Source organism: Lissotriton vulgaris, chromosome 6 (genome assembly GCF_964263255.1).
Source record: "Lissotriton vulgaris chromosome 6, aLisVul1.2, whole genome shotgun sequence".
NCBI classification, from domain to species: domain Eukaryota; kingdom Metazoa; phylum Chordata; class Amphibia; order Caudata; family Salamandridae; genus Lissotriton; species Lissotriton vulgaris.
This window is the reverse complement of record NC_141694.1, coordinates 1,678,922,272-1,678,942,820: the sequence shown is the minus strand read 5'-3', so window position 1 is coordinate 1,678,942,820 and position 20,549 is coordinate 1,678,922,272. Positions and strand designations below refer to the sequence as shown.

The window sequence follows — 20,549 nt, the reverse complement described above, 5'->3', positions numbered from 1 at the left end:
ACCCTTCAGATGCTGAACTTGGATCCCTGACAATCATGCACTCTAAATGGTCTGAAGTAAAACAGGCGCGTTGCAGGATAATTCTGGACCCTTTCAAGGCGAAATCTTTCTAAAATTAAGGACTTGATATTTTTCAGACTCCATATTTGGAAGAACGCTTTGGAAGCTGCTTCCATAGCTACATGTTTCACCACAGAGCCCAGCCCAGACACTAGGAAGTGAATCTGGCAGCTTTGCAAATCTTTGTATCGAAAAAGAATATTGTGCAGAGATCAGCGGCTGGTAACTTCCTGAGAAGAGTTTACAAACATGAGCTGAAGACTGTGGGAATCCAGACATGTTACTAGCAAACACACAGGGGGGCGACCAAGGCAACTGGCAGCCAAGGCCTGTAACTGCCAACCACACAGGGGCATCCAAGGGCCAATACTGGAAAACCATGCAGTTTGAACAAAAGGGTGCTAGATGGGCTTTGGAAAAGTTAGGTCTCATGCTAATATTTCTGATGTAATTGTTCCGACAGACTCGAGAATACTGAACGGATCTGCTTGGAGTTGGAGTATTCGGTCTTTGCGCAGTGTGGCCCAACTGAGGCCTCTTCGTGAAGTGTAGGCGCAAGTACAAAAGCCAACAAAATGGATTGCACCATCACAGAGTGGAGCCTTGTAAAGGATACTGCAGCAGCTTCATGTAGTTCTGCACTGCATGGAGCCAGTCGGGGATGGACATCGAAGGCTTGTAGCTTGGCACTGCTGGTGTTAAGGGCTGAAACAAAACAAAATATCCACATTAAGGATTTCCAACTAATGCAGCAATTTTATATTAAATTGTCCACAGTGCAGCCACAATAGCACAAAGGTTTCATGAATAATTGACGTGTTCAATTCCTTGCGTATTATCCTTTACCACTTATTAATGTTAAACGAAGTACTGGCCTGCAAACAAAACAAACATGACGTCTGGCTGTAATCCCACCTTTGGATCGTCATCAAACTTTATTTCGGCCAAAAATGGCCATAAAAGCATAAATAAAAGGACTACATTACATGTAGTTAAAAAGAAGGCTAAAAAGTAATATTTCATTCATAGCGTTATCATAACAATTGCCTTGAAAAAAAACACCAACCAAGAGACTAAAAACATGTATTAAGATTCAAAATCCATGGTCATCTCTTCTGGCCTTCTAACTCACACCATAGTCCCACATTACTGTTTAGGTGAGACAATAATGAAGTGCTTGTGCATCATGCGGCCACTCCAGGTGATCAAATTCTGCTGGAATCACAGGAAAATGGAGTCTAGAATGAAAGCACTTATGACCTCAGAAAATCGGCAGCACTGGAGTAAACCTAATGTTGTAAGTTTAAGGTAGAACTAAGCACAACCAACCAGGGTAGTGTTAGCCCTAGAACGACCGCACTGGTGCTAGTATTAGGAATGTCAAATAGGGCTCAACCTCTTGTGATCCCACTGCTCAGGTACCCCTATACACACGCACCAGAGACTCGACGGAAGAGGGAACACTACAAGTATTTTTAAACAATCTTATTCTGAAAGTTCAGATTGAATCACAATTTAATCACACACGTTTTCTTTTATTAGTCCACATAAAAGGAGGGAGCCATGATTCGATTTCTAAAAAAATAACGTCTTTATTAATGTTTCATCAATACTTAGTAGAGTCTCTAATGTAGAACTAGCTCCTTTTTGGAGGAGGGGGTGGTTAGGGGGTCATCGAGTCTTGGCACCCTTTCTGCATGGTTCGGGGTATCTTAGCCAACTAGGCTTGGTGGTCGGTTGTCAATCTCGTCTGTACACAAAGACTGGTTTACTCACAAGTAGAATTTGGTGCCAGTTTCGTTTATTCATTATGATCAACTAGTTGTTTGCAAGTCTTCCCTAGAACTCTGTGGTCTAGTTTGTGTATAAGTGCATTCTTGTAACAGTTAGCTGTACATGTGTCTGTGCTGTGGGGGTGGATTTTTCCACTAGGATGCCGATATGTACTTGGTTTTGCAACCCCAAAGTTTCAAAGCTATGTTGCACTCATGCGAGTAGGATATGGTTTAAGTGAAGTGTTCCAAGATGTCTTGTGTACATTATGGTTTGAACTGGCTGAGATGTTCTGTTGTCTCAGGAGAGGAATGGCTATGTAAAGGCAGGAAGGAGTTGTTAGGTCAGAAACACTTTGCCGGCTGGATGGCTTTACTGCCATATGGGCGAAGGTGCGCTGTAAGGAAAGTTCACTGACTTTGTTGGAGTTGAGAGATTATCTGTGTGTGAGGCATGCAAAGTTCTGCTGGTTGATAATTCCTAAATTCTTTGGGGGCCAGCGACAGCAAGATAGATAAAGATACAGACACAGATATAGCACCTCTTGTTTGCGTTAGGCAGGTCATAGAATCCAGCTACTGTAATGTGCTAGCGGCAGTGGTCGAAGTGTGCGTGATCGGAGAGGTACGACAAGCCCATACTTAAATTTAAGGAGAACGGTTCCCCCACTTTCTGTGAAAAGATAACCGTCCTGGGAAGGTTAATTCAGAGAGCGGAAATGCTTCAGCTGCAGTGTATGGCAGGGATTCTCCTGTGCTGCGAAACCAAAGGCGGGCAGACAGCTAAGCAGACCTTCTTGCCAGGGTGCTGGATTCCCTGAAAAAAATGTAAATGTGTGCAACGGGTCAAACTGCAAATGTAAAAGGAGCTCGGATGCCAGTATTGGCTTTGACTAATAGAATCACTTGACACTTCTTGATGACAAATGTATTCTTTTTGAGTGGTATTGGAAAGAGGTTAGTGCTGAGGGTGAAGGGTGTTCTTTTTCAAGGGGTGATTTGCAGGGGCCTGTGTTAGCCCCAAACTATACTCCACTGTTTCAACCAAGATTCAATTCTGTGGCTCTCTGGTTCCAGACAGAGACCTCTGCGGTGCATTAACTGATAGAGGTTTCATAAAGAACGTGCATAAAGTGCATTTCCCACTGATTAACTTAACTTGCATTAATTTTACATTTAAGCTGTGATATTTTATATGTCCCTACCTTAAGATGAAAGACCCCAAAAGTTTACTGCATATTTTGGTTTTTTTAGCCATGCCTTTGACCCCGCCCCCAAGCTTACCCGCCCTGCCCCCATGGCGCACAGCATCACAGTCCCCCTAATGGTTTCACTTTTTTATTTACTTCAATTGCTGGTTAGATGTTAGTTTGTGGAATCCTGGTAGTAAATGCTAGTGATAGTTCCTGAAGGATGACTAATCATCCACCCCCCTCACCAACCAGCCCCCTTCAGCAGCCAATGAAGCACACTACTATTGAGGGAGGGCATAACAACTCTAGCCTATGGCCTTCACTCTTCAGTAGACGAGTCTCTTACCGTAGGCGGACATCCCTCTTGGTCTCTTCTCATTAAGCAAAGAACAGCTGACAGTGTTTTAACCACTTACAAGCTATATCTTTTCCTACAGGTGGTCCAGATTGTTCTGGTAGTACTTTACCTACCTAACACCACACCATATATATATATATATATATATATATATATATATATATATATATATATATATATATATATATATATATATATTTATTTATTACAGGAGTAGTTCTCACCAGCTATGCCCCTCAAAAATCAAACCGAAAAACAAAAGTAAACCCCTGCTGCCACCACACTTTTTTAAAGAAAGTGGAGCCAAAGGCCTTGTTTTCCGCACATAATCCTCCTTTAGACCTTAACCTAAGAGCCAGTTGTATCACAGGCCTTTCACACTCATTAAATTGTCATCCCCTCCCTTTAGTGTCCTATGTGGTTGACGCCCCCTACTAATACGGGACCACAGTTCCTAAAACAATCACTAAGCCTATACCCCCAACAGACCCCCACCTCCACAGCATACCAACTTCCGGTCCCAAGCACCAAGAAAGCCCCCTTGGGAGACAGACGTTCCTTGTCGCCACAGCTAGACTCTGGAACACCCTTCCACTCCCCATTAAAACTAGCCCCACCCTTATCATATTCAGGAAACAATTAAAGACCTGGCTTTTCAGCCAGTAGTCTCCACCCTCAGCGATTATCCTATGAATTACTCCTGAAGCGCCGAGACACCCCAGGGTATTTGCGCGCTATATAAGTTGCCTAAACAAACATACTCCACCCTACCCAAGCTGGCATTCCAATGGGTCATTGCCAAACCACGCTCAACAGTTTTCAGCAATCATCCAACGTGTTGGCAAAACCTGGCATTATTACACCCATCTGAAACCCGCTCTTTCTAATAAGGCGGCCTTCCACTTCCCTAGCTGCTGACACAGCACATGTGTTCTGGAACATTCTTCTTCATGCTAAACAGCTCTTTGCCAGAATACTTCTCGCCCCCTCTTGCACGTGCCCTTCTGTCATGGTGATCCCTGGTTCAGCCTTTCATCTTGAGTTTTGGGCCACCGCTTTCCTGGCTCATGATTTAGTGTGAGGATCTCTTGCTTCACATACGGATTCAGTTTGAGGAGTCAGTGATGGGTTCTTAATTCATTCCCTTACGCCGAGTCATGGAAGAGCGAACCCTCACCCCGCAAAACTGCATGCAATACACTTTGTAAATGAACTCCCCTTCTGCTCTCTCCATGATCTGCACTGCTACTGAGAAGCAGTATATCTTCACCAATAGATCAGGCAGCACACCACAGCTACTCTATGCAAAAGGCGGAGAGACACCCTGATTGGTCCATGATTATTTGCAGCATATCTTCAATACAGGTGTGAATATCCTCTTCTTCAGCACTGCTTGGCGCCCTATGGATCCAGGTGGTATTTCTTCTGGACCGAATCTAAAAATCCTTGTAAATCCTCGTAAAGGACTTGGTTTTGTTGCTGTGGGGATTCCAGTCTCACCAAATAGCAGCTCCTGATCACTAGTCCTTCTAAAGCTCAATGCATTGAACAGGAAAGTCTTCCCTTATCAATCTCCTTCTGAACCTTCTGCAACACCCTTTTTCCACTTTCACATTTATAGAGCTTACTTCCCTTCTTAGTTTGTTTCAGAAAGCTCGCAGTCTAGTCACTGATGATCATACCGGTTACTGGGCAGCGTGGTTCTTTGTTGTGTTCTTTCTGGATTATACAAATTTGAAAGTGGCACTTCAAGTCTTGGAATCATCTCGGTGAATCTGTCCTCTTAGAAATGTTCTTTCTACTTTTTCATCTGCCATCTCAGGTTACCAGTTGGTGTTGCACTCCACAGAGAGAGAAAGACTGTTTGCTTCAAAGTTGTGACAGTCAAAGTCATTGTTTATGGTACTTTCAAGACCACCAAAAGTCTGCTGCTGGAACATCAGCTAGTTTGTACACATCCACGGTTTTGCCGCGTAAGGTAGATGGACACAATCCAGACCCTACCCCCCCCCCCCTTTCCAAAGAGAATCAACATCCACCATCAACTCTGTCACCAACATGGCCAGCAGCATATTGACTTTAACCAAGGGTGGACTCCCCAGAAGCTTCCTTATTCGAACTGTTATACCCGAGGCACCAAGGGTCAACTTCGCAACTAGAGTCTTCAAATTGATATTCTTAGGCTTTTTTTTTTTTTTTTAACTCGTAGGAAGGAACATGTAACACACCTGGCAGCATACCCAATTAATCTACAATCAGGGCAAATGAACAGACTAGGTTTATAATTTAAAAAATGTCTTTACTGGTAAACAAAAGTACACTCCGATTCCCCAGTTTTGCATCAATAGAGGCCGAAAACAAGCCAGGGTTTGTAGTAAGTCTAAATGGACCGCAAACATGTTAGCTTGCAAGTCAAGGGCAATCTTAGTGGCCTCAAAGGACTGGACTGGCAAATCAACCACGTTCGCAGAAACTGTCAGATGGCCATACTAACCCAGATGGTCATTTAAACGTCTAGCTGGTGCTGTTAAAACAAGCATGTATCTGTGTGCTGCTTAGCTGAGAAAGCATCACAGACCAATTCTTCCTACAGGGGAGACTGCCCAAAACATTCCCCTAAGAATGGTTAGGGATGTCAGGCTATCAGCTGCAATTGGGGCATCAACTACACCCCTCGAAGTGTGCCGATATAATCTCAGTTGAGGCGGATGTAAAACTCGCAACGCTATCCTACCACACTGTGTCAGTCAGAGATAGGACACTTTGTCAATAACACTTAGAGAAACAGACCTAACTGAGGCACTAGAAACTAAGTGAGCAAAGAGTATTAACTAGACACGCCAAACCTCTTTTCAAGAGAACCCTTTAAATCCAAGCATGAAATTGGGCAGACCGTAACACGCTGTGCGGGAGCCATTGCCACGCCACTCTGGAGACAGAGCTTGTTTTAAAGTTCCTACTGCCAATATCAGCGCACTGCTCAAATCCAAGGTCCACCCCTTCCACTGTAGGTCTTTACCACCCTAGAGTGACTTTGGGGAAAGAGTAAAGCGAGCTGCCAGTCATAATAAAGAGACTATCCAATAAGTGCAACGGTGCAGCAAATAGTCAGGTCACTTTAGGACTATTCAACAACCCTGTCTCTTCTAATGTGAGGTGTGGTGTGGTTGCTCCGCATGGATTCTCCATTTCCTGTAGATTTGCATGAACACAATGTTTCAAGTGTGGGAGTGTAATCAGTTTCAAGATTCTTAGGGCTTGGACTAGATTCTAAGATCAATGTTCAAGTACAAAGGCCATGTGCATCAATTTAGCAGGGTGCCTGCGCTAGTTGCCTGGTCTTGAAGCACCCACAACAGACCTCCTTGGACTTTGTCTCAAGGATGCACACATGACAGTTGTCTAGCTGGGCTTCGTGGCACGGTGCTATTCAGTACCGGCCTAGGCACCGGTGGTAGGGCGAGTAGGGGGAAGGGCGGGGTCGGAGAGGCCTGAATAACAAAAATTAAAATACACTCACTTACCTGAATGCCGTGCCGCCTCTGCTCCGTCTACTCTGCACCAACAGGAAGCTCCCAGCCTCCCACAAGCCCCTGTCCAATCACAACGCTGCCTTGAACAGCACTGGGATTGGTCTGAGCGCTGTGGCTCGGTGCTCAGACAGGGGTTTGGAGGCTTTGCATGTTCCTCACCAGGCTGTGTATGCACCATGCAGGGGAAGATGCAAAGTGCGCATGACTGTTTGACCCGCCCTTTTGGGCCAGTCAAACAGTCCTGCGCACTTTAGAGTGTGCCTTACACTCGCCCCTTTCATTAGCCAGACCGGCCGGCCCACCCGCCCGCCCTGCACCCGCGCAGGAAGGAAAAGAATAATAACAATAGTTATAATCGTTTTCCTTTTTTACACTGCTTGCAGAGCAATGGGGCGACACTCCTCCGCCGTAGCGGAGGAGTAGCCACTTGTGCTATTGGGAGAGGGAATAGCTAATCATTATGCACAGTGCGGTAGCAACACTGGATAACTTGCACAGTAGAGGTTTCTCCTTTTATGTATCTATTTAGGTCTACCTGTCACATTAAATATTTATAATTTCTTTTTCGTACAAATGATTATCAATATTCATTTTTCGCGCTGCTGTGAACAGAAGACTTAAACTAACACTCTTTGTTGTATCAACATTGTTTCCATATCAATTAGCTCACATTTGTTATGTACTGCAGATCTTTTACATCAGCTAAACTGCTGTCAAGCTAGTCGGGACATCACTCTAGAGCATGGCTATTAAAATGCTTTAGAAGAAACACTTAAAACGAAAAAACATTTAGTATACCTAACAGATCAGTCATTACTTGTGGTACAACTTAAATATCTGAAGCAACAGAGGAAATGCTGCAAAGAACAAACGTCAAGATGTCCGCCCTTGCATAGTTTAGCGCGGGACACAAGGAAAATGCTACAAAAAACCCTAGTGTAAATGGTCGTCTAAGTGGGGCCCTGAAGCACTTAGTCACACTGATAGCTAGCTACACCGTGTAGGGTGTGTTGTGTGGCTGGGAGGGTGTGTTGTGTGGCTGGGAGGATGTGTTGTGTGGCTGGGAGGGTGTGTTGTGTGGCTGGGAGGGTGTGTTGTGTGGCTGGGAGGGTGCGTTGTGTGGCTGGGAGGGTGCGTTGTGTGGCTGGGAGGGTGCGTTGGGAGAGTTTGTTGTGTGGCTGGGAGGGTGTTTTTGTTTTGAGTCTATATGGAAAGTGTTTTCATGTCGTGCATGATGAGCACCGAGGTGCGTTATCGTGTTAGGAGACATAATGCCTGGCGAAGTGATGGGTGAGAGTATGCAAGAGATTGACTTGCAAATTATAATTGGGACTAACCAGCTTATCCACAAGGGCAGCAGAATACGATGTGCCAGGACACCAATGCATCTTATAGTGTGGGACATAAGGCCAATGATGGAAAGAGCCATAGTCAAGATGGCGGCACATGCATATTTCGTGCAGGGCAGAGTCGGATGATCCTGCTATCCTGTTCAGGTCTAAGAGCAGCGCAGTAAGAAGTTAATGGGCATTTATGAGAACACCACATGCGCAATACAGGTTTACCCTGGAGCCAGCCCGTGCAACAATGGAAAATGCCACATACAATAAGCGTTATCGGCCCAAAGAGAGTTGCTGACTAGAGGTGGGTTGCATCAAGAAACAAAAGAGGGTCCCTGAAAGCAGATTACTAGGAGAGGAGGCAGGGAAAAACAATCCAAAAAACAAAAAGGAACCTCTCCTAGAACATTACATAACGATAGGTAATATATTCATCAAATTTTGTATAACATCATTGTCCCACACAAGAGGAATTTATAAGAAAAACATGTAAATTTATTATTTTGAATCCATCAGAAAGCAGAAATTCATAAAAGACATAAATATATATAAATATACAATTCAAGTTAATCAAATAAACATAACATATAGCCCCCAAGCAAGTTAACACATTCGGACATCCTCTCAGCCATTCACATCCACAGCGTCATACACTACAAGACAAAAGACAATATAGTCATAAGACCAAAAAAATCAGTACAAACAAACAATGAGCCGACGCGCGTTTCGGAAAGGACAATGAATCCAAAAGTTCCTTTGTCAGGGCGCAAGGAGGGCCATTTTATGTGAATTAGTTTCTTCCAGGTAGAGGATTACTTGAATATTTACAAAAACAAAATTCCTTTAGAGCAACATTATTTCAGTGACTATATCTTGATGATGATGAGCAGTATAAAATACACTGTCCAAAGTTAAGGTATATCACGCCAGTTCAATAATAGCCCATCGCTATACGGAATCCAGAGATCATATTTTCCAAGGAACGGTTAAAATAAATATACTAAGCAAGGACAGGGGCTGAAGCTCTCCGTTACGATGATCAGACGTGGAGTTATACTCGTGCACACTGAGAAAGGCACCGAAATTCTGCCGATAAGCCTCTCGAAGTAAACGGGCACACTATGCACGATTCCCCAAATATATATCAGCACCCGTCCCTCCATCTTCATCTCACGTCGGATGAAGATGGAGGGACGAGTGCTGATATATATTTTCTTCAGCCCACGTACCCGACGGCTACTTTCTCCTGGACGCTCCACTTCCTAGGATCGTGTAAAGTGTTGGGGAATCGTGCATAGTGTGCCCGTTTACTTCGAGAGGCTTATCGGCAGAATATCTTGTTTGCCTCTACAAGTTTCTTCTTGATCAAAGTTTGCAGGAACCATATCTTCCAATCCTCAAATAAAGAGGGCCAACACAGTTCAGCCCCGAAATGCAGACCCAACCAGTGGTCTCCAAATCTCGATGTGTGCTCACGCCCCGGTCCCAAGATGTCTGTCAGCACCTTCTCGTCGGACTGGGACTCCGCCTGTATCTGAAAAGAACTCCAGTACCTGAGAAACAGCCTGTCCTCTGCCAGAGATCGAGAAGAACTCTGCATCCAGTTTAACAACACGATCAAACGAGCTTTGAAAGAGGCCATAACAATAATGCCAAATGCAGGTGCGGATTTTCCAGGGCTTGCGTTCAATGTTCTGTTTTCTTGTGATTTGTTTCTACTCTTCAAACTCTGCCTACTAGGCCCTCCAACGTTTCCTCCAGAGTCCACACAATATTATGAATCAGAATCTTGGAGGACATTTCTTCATGCAGGCTTCACAGAAATGTTGTTCTTGTCCAGGCTTCACAGCAATGTCATTAGCGCCCGGGATACACCTTCGAGGGACCCTGTAAACGAAGTCAGGCTTAAGCACAAAGTCAGGCTCCTCTTAAAGCATCCTATGGTCCCAGGCTGCTGTCCACCCACTGTGGATCAGCAATCTACCTCTCGTCAACACACCCCTCCAGCCTACCTCCTGGATACAGTTTTGGGATTGCTCCAAGCCCGGTTATGCAGAGGAACTCTGGTTATACAACACCTCCTCTTCTCTGTCCCCGAAACCACTCTAAGCTTACCGTCTCCCAGACCATCCCACTTCCGGAGGTTGTCCTCCTTGAGACTACCACCACCAGGTCCTTCCTCCGCACACTCAGAGCGCATCTGTGTGCTGGTTGGGAAGAGGGGAAGGAGGCTGCCATCCAAGTTCCCTCAGACCAAGCCCCCCAAATTCTTCTTTGCAAAGTCAGCATGCAAAGACAAACTCCTGACTGGTCCAAGCAGCCAAATGGCTCCTTCGAGTCACAGGAAAGTATTGGGGGTTCCTCTCAGGAGCTCTGGGTAAGAGCATCCCACCTGCTCTGCTTTCACCAGAATCTTTCAGAACGCTCTGCTATATAGAATACCATCTTGTTGATGTGTATTTGGTTGATAGGCCATTTCAGGTAAGTTGCCATTTCCCACTCTGTTCTGCTTTTAGAAGAGTCAAAAGTGAGGCGCCGGTCCCATTAGCCTCTTTAAGAGTCAGTGTTAGGTTCACACCGTGGCTCATTCCATATGATCTACTGGATTCCTGTTTTACACATTTGACCCATCTCCCCCTCCCTGTCTATTGTTAGGTTGGACGCCAAACTCCACCCTCCACAGGCTGGTGTTTTAGTGACTGTTTCATTCCAGTTGCACAGTAGTTATTAGTTTTGTAAACTTGACTCAATTCATGCCTCTTGCCACATTTGTTAAGGCTGACTCCATGAGGTGGTAAAGAGATTAAACTCAAACGCAGTACGACCCACAACTCACTCGACAAGCTCAATATCATCCTTATTACATCTCTTAAGATGTCCTGATTGAGAGGCGGTGGTGATGCAACATATGAAAAATGCACTCCGCAACTCAGCCACCCTCACACCCCAACAAACACAATCTGGTGTATCTGCACACAGAGTATCTCTGTGCACGCTAAAGAGACTTAAGAAAGGCGCTGCAAGGACAAGCTCCAGGTGTAATGACGCCACACATTCCTCGCGCTCCCCACACTCCCCAACGGGGCTTTCATTGGCTGAGCCCTCGTCACACTCACCCAGATCACTCTGCAACAGTCAGGTCTGTTGACAAGAAATGCCAGCACTCCCTTCCATCACTACAGACCCGTAAACTGTTCACGGGAGTTTGGACCAAGTGATGGTATACTTACTCCACTCACACGTGGAGCATGGGGGCAGTGTGTGGGAGTGTAAATCAAAGGCCTCTGGCAGCAATTCATGTGATGATAAATAAGCTTATAAAGCGCTCGTGTACCCGGAGGAGTCTTGGCGCTAGCAGAGAAGTTTTAAAGCATGGGCAAAGCGGGCTCAGGCCAGTGGCCCCAGCAGTTCAGGGGACCCCCGGTAAGAACCAGCTCTGTTCTGCAGAGAGTCTTGCACGGATGCCCTTTAATAATTATTAAATAGATTGTTTAAAAAACTGTTGTTTTCATGCATCATCCATTTCTTTTAGCTCATAACAGGACCCCACATATGAGAAATGGGAGGGTGTCACAGAGATTACTTGCAGTAATATTAGTGAGCTGCTGCTGTGTTATAATATTGAAAACACACCTCACTATCCCTGAATATTATATGTAAACACATTTAGTATTTGGATGACTGTGCCTGTGCACTTTCAGTGAGCTGGCCAAAAGGGCATGAAAGTACTGAAATTGGTTCATAAATTCAAAGCTATTCCGAACAGGGGCCCCAAACTACTTTCTGCCCAGGGCCCCCAAAATCCTTAAGATGTCCCTCTGCGCTAGCGGGAAAGGCAGAATCCTCTAGGTTCAGGAATGAAGTGACCATGGTAGAAGTCAAGCGGAGTGAAATAACCAGGTTCATCATTGCCCTCTGCTCACTCCTTCCTAATCTGTTGCGGCACTGATGACGAACACCGGGCCAAATCCAGCCACTCATTGTGTAAACTGGCTTCAGTCCTCATGTTTCCTTGTTGAATTCAATTAGTTATCGTTTCTTTTTACCACTTTTGCAAGGCCGGTTATATTTAAAAAGAGGGCACAAGAGGACTTCAGAAAATTCAGTGCATGAACAAATAAGACGGAACTGCCAAAAAGCCTGGGAACCGCTTCAACCCTCTTTCACCAATCCTCAAACCTAAACTGGAACAAATGAACTCCATGAAAAAGTACTTGCCTGATTTACAAGCTACTTAGGAAGTCAGTTTAATTTTTTTTTCTTTTTTTTTTTTTTAAGCACACATGGACGTGTTATTTTCTGTATGACGGGCATGTGGCCTGCGGTGTAACGGCTGCACATTCCCTCGTCGGAGTCAGCACGGAGGAGGATAAAGCTCGGGAAGATGCTGGCCGCGTGCGGAGTGAGTCATGTCCTCGCGGGGTGCGCGCGCGCCGATGCTGCGAGGACACCAGCGTCACGCGGGGGGGAGCAACACAGAGCAACTGTTTAGTCTGTCAGCGTCCCTCGCGCCTTACCGCGGCGGCCTCGAGCGCAGGTCACGGAGAGGGTCAAACTGCCGGAAAACAAGTCAGGCTACAGAGGCCGAACCCGGGCTCGGGCTGCTGGTGTATTACGTCCAAGGGGTTCTGACACTGCAGTTTGAGCTGGACTGTTTCTAAATTGAGAAGTGATTCCAAGAAAGTAGCTATGCTTACAACAACTCCAGGGCACAACTACTTCCCTGTTCGGGCATTTATGCATTGTGGTCTCGTGCACGGGCGTGGGAACTCTTCGTCTGAGTAGTTCAAGAAGTGCAAAACAAAAGCACAGGATACCACTCCCTCCATTTCAGCTTCAACAGGCATAACCGAGGCCGGCCCTTACGGGTTCTACCCTCATACCACCAGGATATCAACTCTGAAACAAATGCGGCGCACAGCTTTTGTTTAAAGGACTTTACCAGAGGCAGGTTCAAGGGCAGTTTGTGCAGGGAAAACAATGAAATTAACAATTGCGAAGATTAATGTAATCAACGTATAAACACGAATGCCAATACTAATGGCTTTTAATTGAAAGGGACTCTAGTCACTAGTGAGTTTACTCAACTGCCAGTTCACTGAAAACCATGCATTATGCGCCTCTAACACTTCTTCATCCATCACACTGCTAAGCGCTGCGCTCCATAGCAGGATAGCCACAGCTCAGTGCTCCTCACAAACAACACGGAAACATTTCCCTCAGAGGAGCAAAAGTAATACACTTCCAACCATACACCCTATGCTATTCATATATGCAAGCGCATGAGCGTTCCACGTAGGGGTAGTAAGCGCTATGTAATTGTTTCAATTACAACACAATACATGTGTTCTTCCATTTGGCAGTACACTAATGCATCAATTTATCCATCCCCTGACTAATTCTTGCATTCATCCACTCACTCTGCCACAATAAGACACACCCTCAACAAGCATATGCTAGATAAATTAAAATAATAAAAAGTTGAAAAAAGTGCTGCTGTGTAAAAGCCGCAGGTATGTGCTCGCTACAAAATAATAAACAAACATAACATGGATTGGCCATTTTCGGGTGATATTGTAATAGTTTATTTAAAATTCCAACATGGCTCCCACATTTAAAGGCAACAGGTCAGTCAGGAAACCTTAAACTGGGAAACCATCATGGAATGTTACTGTGTATAGTATATCAATGTAGTACTGATCCAAGATAGCTGAAATATAGCTTCCAAGCATGGTGGCCATCTTGGAATACTTAAATATTACACCATGGACAATAGCATTCCAATATAGCTGCATAGTTTAGAAGCAGTGGCCACGTCACCTGGTAGCATTCTCTGGGGAGCTAAAGGGCCCCTACAGGAAAAAAAGACAAAAGAAAAAAAGTAAAGAAATAAAAAGGGACCTAATAAATGCAGAAAGTTGAAAAATAAACGACTGACCCATAACCCTGCAACTGAAGTTCAATCAACTTCTGGTGAATGCGCACAGTTGTCACGTGAAAGACGGTAACTCACAGAGCAAAATAGCAGATGGCTGAAAACGGCTGACCAAATGCCCCATGTTACATGCGGTCATTAGCAGAAAATAAAATGCCAATGAGAAACAGACCAATGGCTAAATAAGGTTGACCCTAACCCCTCTATAGATAAATATACATTTTCGGATTTCTTTTCTTCGTGTTTATTACAAGAGTCCAACAATTTTCTAAAGCGGCCAGGCCAGATCTAAAAAGTAATTGAACACACACACTTGAAAACACACACACGAACACACACGAACACACACACACACACACACACCCCTCCCCCCTCCCTATGTATAAACTGATAAGCAAGATTCCATGTAACAGAACACCAGTGTAAAATTGTATTGCAGTTTAATATAAAAACACTGTAAAGCGCCAATGGTTTTATCGTATACTTTTCACAATAAATAAGTGAGGTCTACTGTCTTTGTGGTACGTTTTCATAAGAAAGAGATTAGACTGACTGCATCTTACATAATAAACCTGTCACAATAACCTACTCAGGCCTATCGTACTGACCATAATCCTTCCAACAAGGCATAAAGGTGCAATACAAGCACTCTCACTGGAAGCACTCAACCTCTTCCCATCTGGTGCTGCAGTTGGGAAAATTATCATTGTGGTGTGAGCCCAAACCACATCTCAGTAGCACTTGTTAAAGTTATTTTTCTGTTAATCATATAAGGTCAACAACCACCGAAAAGTCATCGAGAACTAAAACGGGCGCTTCATCCAAAGTAATCTGAACAGACCATCTAAACCAACTCAGCTCACACAGGTTTCTGATTTGACACAATCACCAGCAGCCCAGAAGTTTCAATTCTGAAAGGACCAACTCAGTCTTCCATTGACCACCAGGGCTTGATCAAATAAGTGCTACTTCGAAGCGTCAAACTAAATCTTAGTAAGCAATGCGTTCCCCGTAAAAGTTTATTCTTATTGCACGTTTTATAGTACACTGCTTCACAGACTATTCAAAAATAAATACAATTGAAAGACAAAAACGTAGGTCACCCAAGGGCAATACATCCTGCAAAGAGCATCTGCACAAGTCTATTAAAAGTAGGTAGCGGAGAAAACCCATCGATTTTTACATCACACCAGCAACAGCATATCTATTTGCAGACCGATCGATGCTCTCAGAACACCTGGTTACAGGGTTTGTTTTCGTTGGCCAGCTTCCAGGCAGGCCTCTGCCATCATTTATTCATCTGCCTGGCTGCACACAGCCTGCTGGACAGGGGCCCGCAGAAACCACAGCATATCCGTTCACATGGCGGGCTTTCTGAGAGATATGTGGAATTGGCAAATGTGATCATTTAAGAGGCAAACCTGTTAATTAAATCACTGCTTTATTATGCAAGACAGAAAAATCAACGTTCATCGATCCGGCATTCGAACTCTTGATTTGGCACAGGAACATCTACAATACCCAGTCTCAGCCACCTGTCTCATCTACTACGCCTCTCCATAGTGAGTCTGTGGGAGGAGACAAGGCGGCCACTGTTGCATCTTGCATTACACGCAGTGTGCGTGCATTGTTCGGTTACATCTACCACTCTCCTCGCACAGCAGGTTATATTGCAAGGGTGAATATAGTCTGAAAGGGTCCCTGATGATGGGGACCGAGCTGTGAAGGCACCATTGCTCCTGGTGGGTCATGTACATCTAGATGCAAGTAGCAAGAACGAGAAAAGAGCGTTTCCAGACTTTACTTCATGCATGCAAGCTCAGATTTAACACTAGGTCAAAAATTATAATAAAAAATAAAAAATAAAAAAAAAGACACACACACCCGCAGATTCTAGGTTGTTGTTGTACATGGTAAGGAGACTTATCCGCGCAGGTCTGTAAACTTCCCTCAGACCCTCTTTTTCCCACCTGGTATTATATTATCTTTGCTGCCAGAATGCACACAATACAGACTGCATCCATGCAGCGAGTAAAGAGGTGTACTTCCTCTCCAAGAGCCCTTTCTATGTACATTGAAATAGATTTTTGTAGACAGGACAGCCTTGACGTCTTATTCCCCCACACTTTTTGCCTTCACTCCCCTATTTTTGCTGACCTTGTTTTTGTTGGCTTTAGGACTTTACCCGTGCAAACTACTGCTAAAGTGCTTGTGCCCTCTGCCTTAAACATAGTAAAACTGGTATACATCTAATTGGCAGTTTGAATTTACTAAGAAGTGTCTAGTAAATGGTATTACATGTGCAATGGGCCTGTAAGTTCAACGCTACTAGTGGGCCTGCAGCACTCATTGTGCCACCCATTAAAGTAGCCCTGTAAAACAGATCTCAGGCCTGCCACTGAAGCCAGTAGTGCATTTTTAAGTGGTCATTTCGACCTGCCAAATAAATATTTTGCCAGGCCTAAGTGTACTGAACCCTTCCTGAGGTACTAAGGGTGGTATGAGGGTTGTATCCGCCCCCTTACAGACTTCCAAGGCTGCCTACGCTGCCACTGACAAATGAGCTCACACCTAGGTCCGACTACCTTGGTCCCCTCTTGACAGACTGGAGCCAAACCAAGAAAAGGAGGAAGTTTAGACATCGAAGGCATTCCTCACACACAGGCTGGCACTGGGTACCAGAGCGTCACCCTCAAAATCTCTCATGAGAATTCTCCTAGCCCAGTGGAAGATTCGGAACGACTCACCTGTTTTCTGAAGACGCAAAACTAGCCTTGAACCCAGGATCCCCAGGAGTTACTCCAAGAGTCAGTTGGCTAACTCCCGTTTGAGCTACAGGGACTCAAAAGTGAGCTACAAGTGAAAATACAGAATATTGAGGCTCTTCACAACCATCAACCGACTCCTCGCGTCAGCAACAATTGCTGCACCTCCCGCCAACTGGAAGTTACGATTGAGATCTGCTCTTTGTGCCAAACAGCAATCGCCCACATCGACCATCAGCGTGATCTTGCAGCTTCCTTCTCGCACCTACGATTTTGTTACAGCGCCAGCCAACACGAAGCTCCAGCTGAAGCTTCTCAGGTGGACTTGTACTGAGAGTAGGTAAACTCTTCCCCAGGACACACCTGGACCCTGTATCCGACCCACACTCCATCGCAGTCGGTTTGAACTTGGGACTTTGACCAGGTGCAGAGCGACCAGGTAACTGCGAGGAACACTTCATGCTTTTTGGAGCAATTTTCACCAGGAACTTTAAAAATTCATAAATTTGGTTCTACTTATTGGGTTTTTGTCACTTTGGTGTAATTTTATTGATTAAAAGCTAATCTCCTTTTCTTGATTGGTTTGGGATTTTGTGTTTACACTTTATTACTACTTTACACATTGCCTCTAAAATAAGCCGGACTGCTTTTGTGCCAAACTACAACAGGGTTAAGCACAGGTTTATTTAGTGACTTTTGCGGTCCACCTTCACAAGGATTGTGTTTATTACTCGAGTGGGGCACTCACACGCCTCAACTAATAACCCCACATTGACACATTAGTCAGAGAGGCCAGAGTAAGATGATGGGGAACATGGTGCTTTCAAAGGGGTTTTACTCAACATTGCTCACTCTTTGCGGCAAGCTGTAGCCCCCCCAAGTAATTTACAAATGTTTCGCTGCAATATAAAATGTTGGGGGACACCCTTTTTTCCAACTCTCCTGTATGACTAGTGTACAGCCCATGGAACAATCTGGGAAGGAATGGACACCAGCTGGACAAGAATTCTCCACCAACGGAACCTTAATTTCACAGAACAGTTCCAGCGAGTGCTGCCTCAGTCCGCGTTTGCTCCGATCGATCGTACACGTGCGAACACTCTGCACAATGAGACCTTCAGTTGCAAGAATCCAGCATACATGCCTCAGGAGTGCACACCTGCTTTGCTAATGCAACATATCTGCTACATGCAGCATTGTTGGCTTCCATCACTGAGACAGAGGACAGCAGTGTCTGAATTAGGATCACATTACTCGAACAAGTATGGTTTCCGAGTCATTCGAATGGCTTCAGAAACGCTATAATTAAAAAATATATATTTTTTTAAACCCACAATCTCGAATAAAAAGTTAAACAAATAATTAAGAGGCTAAATATCAAAGTGAAAAACAAAAATAGGAAAAGTTAAGCCTTACTATACCAGTAGATCCAATGGCCTTTTTTCTTGAATCTGCTTGTTAGATCTGCTGGGGTGAGGTAATGGAATATGGGATGGCGGAGCTTGTGTCTTCTAAACTTAGACGTTAGAACACATCTGTCATCAGAAGCTTTCCACCCAATGAGCCTGGCACTGGCTAGGGAGGACTCTAGCACTCTAGGGTTTTATTCCAGTTTAATCAGACGTTGAGTCCATCCCGTTTAGCAGCTCACGGCTATTCACTTTTTTCTGTTGCGTCTCACTCAAATGCAGTGGTCAGAAGCAATGCCAACCGTTGCGAAAAAATTGTCTCTCCACTACAAAAGCCAGTGCTGTTAAAGTCAGGAACCTATTGCAAAAGTAGGAGCTGCTGAAGAGACATACATGAAGGACTGCTTCACCTCAGACAGTGGATAGCAGGCTCTTGAGAAAACCCAAAACTGAACACCCAGGAGAATTAAACTTGCCACAGGTCGACTTCCAGGCTCGAAAAGTTTAAAGTATAAGCTCTCCCAATCTCTTGTTCTCAATCAGGCTATTATAGAGCAGAGGCACACATTTTATAAAGCTTAATGTGCGAGGATTTCAGTCTGTGGGCGGTGGGAAGGAGAAGGAGGGAAACTTATCGAGAAGGAGGAGAGAAGAGAGAGAAAGAGAAGGCGAGAGAGAGAAAAAGAGAAAGCCAGCAGAAGGAGGGGCGAGTGGGTGGATGGCCGGGTATCTCCTGTAGCCACCTGCACCATAAGGAGGAGTATGACCTAGTTAGTTCTGCTTAGCTGTGCATGTTCCCCGAACGTACGTACACCAATGCCTTTGTATTTTTTAGGTTCTCACTTGTAGGTAGATTTGTGCAACATGAATATAGAGAAAAGCTATTAATTTCTTAAGTGTTGGTATTCATAAATGGGATTGTATTGCTTTCATTGTACGCTGTAGAGGGATAAATAGAGGGAATTTTAGTTCTTTTGCAGAGCCCTTGTAAGTGAGGGAGCTGGAGGTATGGTGGCTAGACACTGGATTGCAGTGTGGGCTGGCTTCCGTGACACCGGGCTATACACAGTTCTACCACTACCCTACAGCAGATCTTGGTGGTGTGTCACAGCATTCCATTCTTAGAAAAGTTTGCAGATTGCTATTATAGCAGTAGTAACTAGGGAGCACAAGACTTCACTGGAGTTTGAGCTAGGGGAAACAGGTTCTTTACTTTTCCCACGACATCCCATGCCCACACAACTACTGATGCCAGTTTTACACTAATACCACCTATTGGAGGTCATTAGTAACAGACTTTAATGGCGTCTTGGTGAATACTTGGACGTAAGCAGCATGGCCTATTCACCCATAGAGTGCCTAAGGGTGCTACAGACATCTTACATAGGGTTCTTCATGGCTGCCTGTGTGTTTGTGTGCATGAATGCCGGGTTATGTTGCCCGAGTGTGTTTGAGTGCACTAGATAAACATAAGACCTACTCGCTGTATTTATAGTGGTTAGGTTTAGCAGTAGTCAAGAGCTTCTGATTTTACTAAAATATATGTGCAACACTCTTACTTACATGTGGCTTTCAGTCAGCCCTCTTCATCCATTGGTCTATTATTGGTTCTTTCACGAAGCAAACATGGCAGACAACCCAAGACCCATTCCATTTGCCAGTGATGGATTTATTAATTGTTTATAGTATGATTTCAGGGTGCCGCAGGCAGAGGCGCAACTAGAGGCACATTTCGGGAGGGAGGGGGCTACTAAAAATTTCGTGGAGGGGCTGATTCTTCCAGCAATATGCAGAGTGGCGATGCAGGGGCTCTAAGAAGGGGTGAAAACACTACAAAGCCTCGTTAACACGTACATGGTCTTTTAAAGACCTGTGAAGTATTCAGTGTGGCTGTGTGTGTGCGCCCGGAAAGCTGTCTCAGCCGGGCTGCCACACACGATGGGGGGGCTGAAGCCCTTTGAGCCCAATGGGCGTTGCGCGCCTGGCCGCAGGTATGCACGTTTAGAGCCCTTTCAAGAACCCCTTACATGGACAGTGGCAGGGGCGGCTCCTCTGCAATGGCGGAGGAGCGTCACCCCACTGGCTCAGAGCCAGCAGCTGAAAAATAAAACAATATTCTAATATCGTTTTACTTTTCAGCTGCTGGCTCTGAGCCAGCGCTGTAGAGAGGGGCGGGGCTAGGGC

General features: G+C 44.9%; 1 protein-coding gene across 1 annotated transcript in view; it reads right to left on the bottom strand.

Annotated features, from left to right (window-relative positions):
* Positions 1-20,549, bottom strand: part of VASH2 (vasohibin 2) — a 172,896-nt gene that overhangs the window by 97,328 nt on the left and 55,019 nt on the right. Inside the window, exon 3 of the mRNA XM_086927869.1 lies at positions 677-765. Within this exon, the coding sequence (XP_086783995.1) occupies positions 677-765 (89 nt within the window). The remainder of the gene's footprint in view (positions 1-676; positions 766-20,549) is intronic.